At 35.7% G+C, this 3,559-nt stretch overlaps 1 protein-coding gene across 1 annotated transcript; it reads right to left on the bottom strand.

The window, feature by feature from the left end:
• Positions 1-312: 312 nt before the first annotated feature.
• Positions 313-2,580, bottom strand: LOC110467123. The gene is made up of 4 exons (XM_021524053.1): positions 2,547-2,580; positions 2,065-2,179; positions 918-1,156; positions 313-540 (listed from the first exon to the last, which is right to left on the bottom strand). Exons 1-4 carry the CDS (start codon positions 2,547-2,549, stop codon positions 313-315), a joined length of 585 nt encoding a protein of 194 aa, XP_021379728.1. The 5' UTR covers positions 2,550-2,580.
• Between the last annotated feature and the right edge of the window lie 979 nt (positions 2,581-3,559).

The following is a 3,559-nucleotide window of genomic DNA, read 5'->3' as shown; positions in this document are numbered from 1 at the left end:
AGAGCCGTATATAATTAATCACAGTTCGTTTGTCGCTACCTCCAAACATCGCTGTTTATCTCTGGAATATTTTATTGCGAGAGCGAAAAGCTTCTGACATTATTGTTATAAAGGAACAATGATAATGGTTTTACCTATTGCATTTCACCGTTGGCAAGTGTCACATAAATCAAACAAGTCGTTGTTTAATTTACATTGATAGACCCACTTACGTCATGAAACCATTTCAGCTCGAATGTATTTGCATATCCCAAAGGTATCACTTATACCGCATCATTTCTGGTGCGTCGGCTTAATTTCCAGACAATCTGTTTATAAATCTACCACATCATTTATTGAGAGTTCGCATAAACTCCAGACATCCGTGTTTGTACTCTGCATGAAAATGTGAACGTTCGAGCACTGTCCCAACGTGTCACATTCGCATTCTATGTCACATTGCGTCATGGTAGCGTTATCAGTACGTAAGAGTAACGTACAAAATATTACATCTGATTCGGTGCTGCATTGATGATTATAGGCAGGTCCAGACGTTCCAACCTGAACAGAAAATGTATGAAAAGTATCAACTATGTGTATAGAAATATAAAAACAATCAATATTTACCTCGATATACACAAACTACATGTGAATTTCCCACAAAAAGAGCTCAGTTTGCTGGACAATATTGATGATATAAGATTGTTACTCCAAATGAATAATATTTGAAAATAATTAGTTCTGCATAGGAAGCATTCCATATTTAATCTTACCGAAATAGAATGTAACCGAAACATTAACGATAAAAACCTTTTCGTGCTAATGATGACATCCTCGTCGGCAAAAACTTAGTCAGATGAAACTAGGCCATCATAATAAAAACTAACTGTTATTGTGTAAAATGAGAGTAACACGTATTTAATAAAATAAGGGCTTACATGGATACTCTTCTGTCCAATGTTTCCACACTCTATGTCGTGACCTGTGATTCGTACAACAAATCTCTGTGACGTCACACCGAAGAGACTAAGCTGTGTAATCATCATCCACAGCATGGAGGGGGAATCCCCCGGCACGGGTAAATCAAAGCACGTGTCCGAATCCTGGTCAAGAGCATATGGTAACATCTTCAACATAGTGTCGTTGTTATCCTGAACAATAGTGATATAATCCCTCACTGAAACATGAAAATATACATTGAATATACGTTGGTTATACATTATTAGTTTATTTGCGCTTTGTTTCAAAAATATGCAAAACGTAATACCGAAAATGATGTTCTTTTTAATTTGAGGTCACACTTAAGCCCTGGACGTGCGTCATGCCTACGTTAGTAAAGTGTTACTTTTGTTTCTTTTATCACGTAAATTTACATAATTAAAATATGAAAATGTATCTGTTATCCTCTTTTTTCAACATAATGAATCAGACACAAACCAGAATTCTGGAACGATTCCATCAGTACATACATACTACTATCTGTATTAGGTTTGTCATTGTCTTATCTAACAAATAACAAAATGACATATCTTCGTTCAGACATATCATTTATATTTGTCCTTGCCTATGAGCCTAGCTTTCGTATTTTAATTCCACTTTTGTTTCAATTTGAAATCTGCATATGAACGGACATTGCTCTAGTATTACAACATAATTTCAATGTTCGCTGTCTCATAAATATTGTGTATTGAGTAAAGTTTAAAAACTGTATTCATCGAAGAAAATATGTGAAAGAATATAACAATTACCTTCATTGTATTTCTGTTACAATTCTATTAGCATTGTTATGTGAATGATATCATACATGCTTGATTACTTTACAAAGTAACCGGTGCAGGTTCGGGGAAAGAAAAAGCGATCTGTTTCCGACTGCATGATCATAAGAAACGACTTATGTCGGGTCCCCTGCATAATTGGGGGTGTTATTCCTTTTGTCTCATACGTGTCACCAGTTTAGAAACTAGCTACTTTCTGTTTCAGGCTGTGCCTCCCTATGTACCGTCAATATATAACCCTGGCTGTTGCGAGGTCATTAAACCCAAAAACAAACAAACAGACAAACAAACCCAACAAGGGCGTACTTACGCGGCAGCCATGCTGCTGTCACATTACAAATCACAGTGCAGGCATCAGTGGTGAAATAAAAGTGAGAGACAACCTTCGGAAACGCAAACTGGAACCCATGAGTTCCACCATCCCACTGTATGGTAGAAATAAATTAAGTACAATATGATTCAAAAACATAAATTGGTCTTAAAGCCACCTATCGATTCCACTCCATGTATGCGTGTAACAACCGGATTCAGACATAGACATTTTTTTTTTATATAATTCATAGAATCTGGTTGCATCAAACATAGCTAAATATTTCTATTAAATTTAATTTTTCACTATTTTAAGGAAATGCAGAAATTACATAAGCTTTTTTTGTTTTCCAAGCTACCACTTACCTTTGTATAAGTTTCAATCATTGAAAAATCTGAGCATGTGATATTTAAGTGTTTTCATAATTCCTAGAAAGATATTGACACGGCTTGGTATTTACAACAAGTGAAAAATAAGCGTACCATTATGGATTCTTGGTGATAATAGGTGCCATTTTGACTGTAGTGGTACGAGATGTTCGCCGGATTGGTGGAAGCCAATTTTACAATTTCTGTCACAAGTACAAAATTTGGATAATACTCCTAAAGCGAAAACAAAAATGAAACGTTATTCCTTTTTATAAGCATAAAAACACATAAATGCATTGCAATACCTTGTAATTTGCTTTTATATATGTCAAATGCCGCTAAACTGTGAAAAAAGGTATGTCGTATGTAAGCAACATGACGCAACAAAAATGGTAGCAGGCTTTACATGTTATCGAACCCTTTCCAGAACTACTTACATGTAACAGTGCAGTAATGGAAGACTCTACGAGAATCACATAAAAAGTGTCTTTGATGGGTAAATCAGGCAAGAGCAGATTATACTAGATTTAAAATTTAACCATCAGGTTATACTACATTTAAGCAGATTAGTCTAGGTTGATATATAACCAAAATATTTTACTGATGCACATACTCCTCAGATTCAATACTTATCATTTCCAATTATCCTCTTGGATATTCTATTCTGTCTTAGCTAACAAAATCATAATATTGGCAACAAAATAATCTTCTTTCCAAACACATGACTTGGTGACTCTAGACAGGGCAGATGCAGAAGAAACCGTCAGATCACAATAGAAGTATTTTGATGTAAATAACTTGAAGGCTAGGATCCCCTTCAGGTCGGGGGTCGAGCAAAGAATACACAATGCATGTATCGTAAGAGGCGACATATGAGGGAATACCCTGTAGAATTTGGATTTGCTTTTGTGCCATTTACTTGGGGATACAAAAGCGACCAAAGTAAAATCGGTTGCCACCATTGCAATATTTGGAATGTTTATATTTCTCTCGAACTACCTTTTATTTTCTAGCGCCAACACACCCTGTTTCCGACACACATATACACATGCACGCATACACAACACCCATGGATGCACATCCGGAAATGACCTTAGCTGTTGATAGGAAGTTAAATCTTGTACAAC

This window comes from Mizuhopecten yessoensis, unplaced genomic scaffold (genome assembly GCF_002113885.1).
Source record: "Mizuhopecten yessoensis strain PY_sf001 unplaced genomic scaffold, ASM211388v2 scaffold11161, whole genome shotgun sequence".
Classification (NCBI taxonomy): domain Eukaryota; kingdom Metazoa; phylum Mollusca; class Bivalvia; order Pectinida; family Pectinidae; genus Mizuhopecten; species Mizuhopecten yessoensis.
This window is presented reverse-complemented; position numbering and strand designations above follow the sequence as displayed.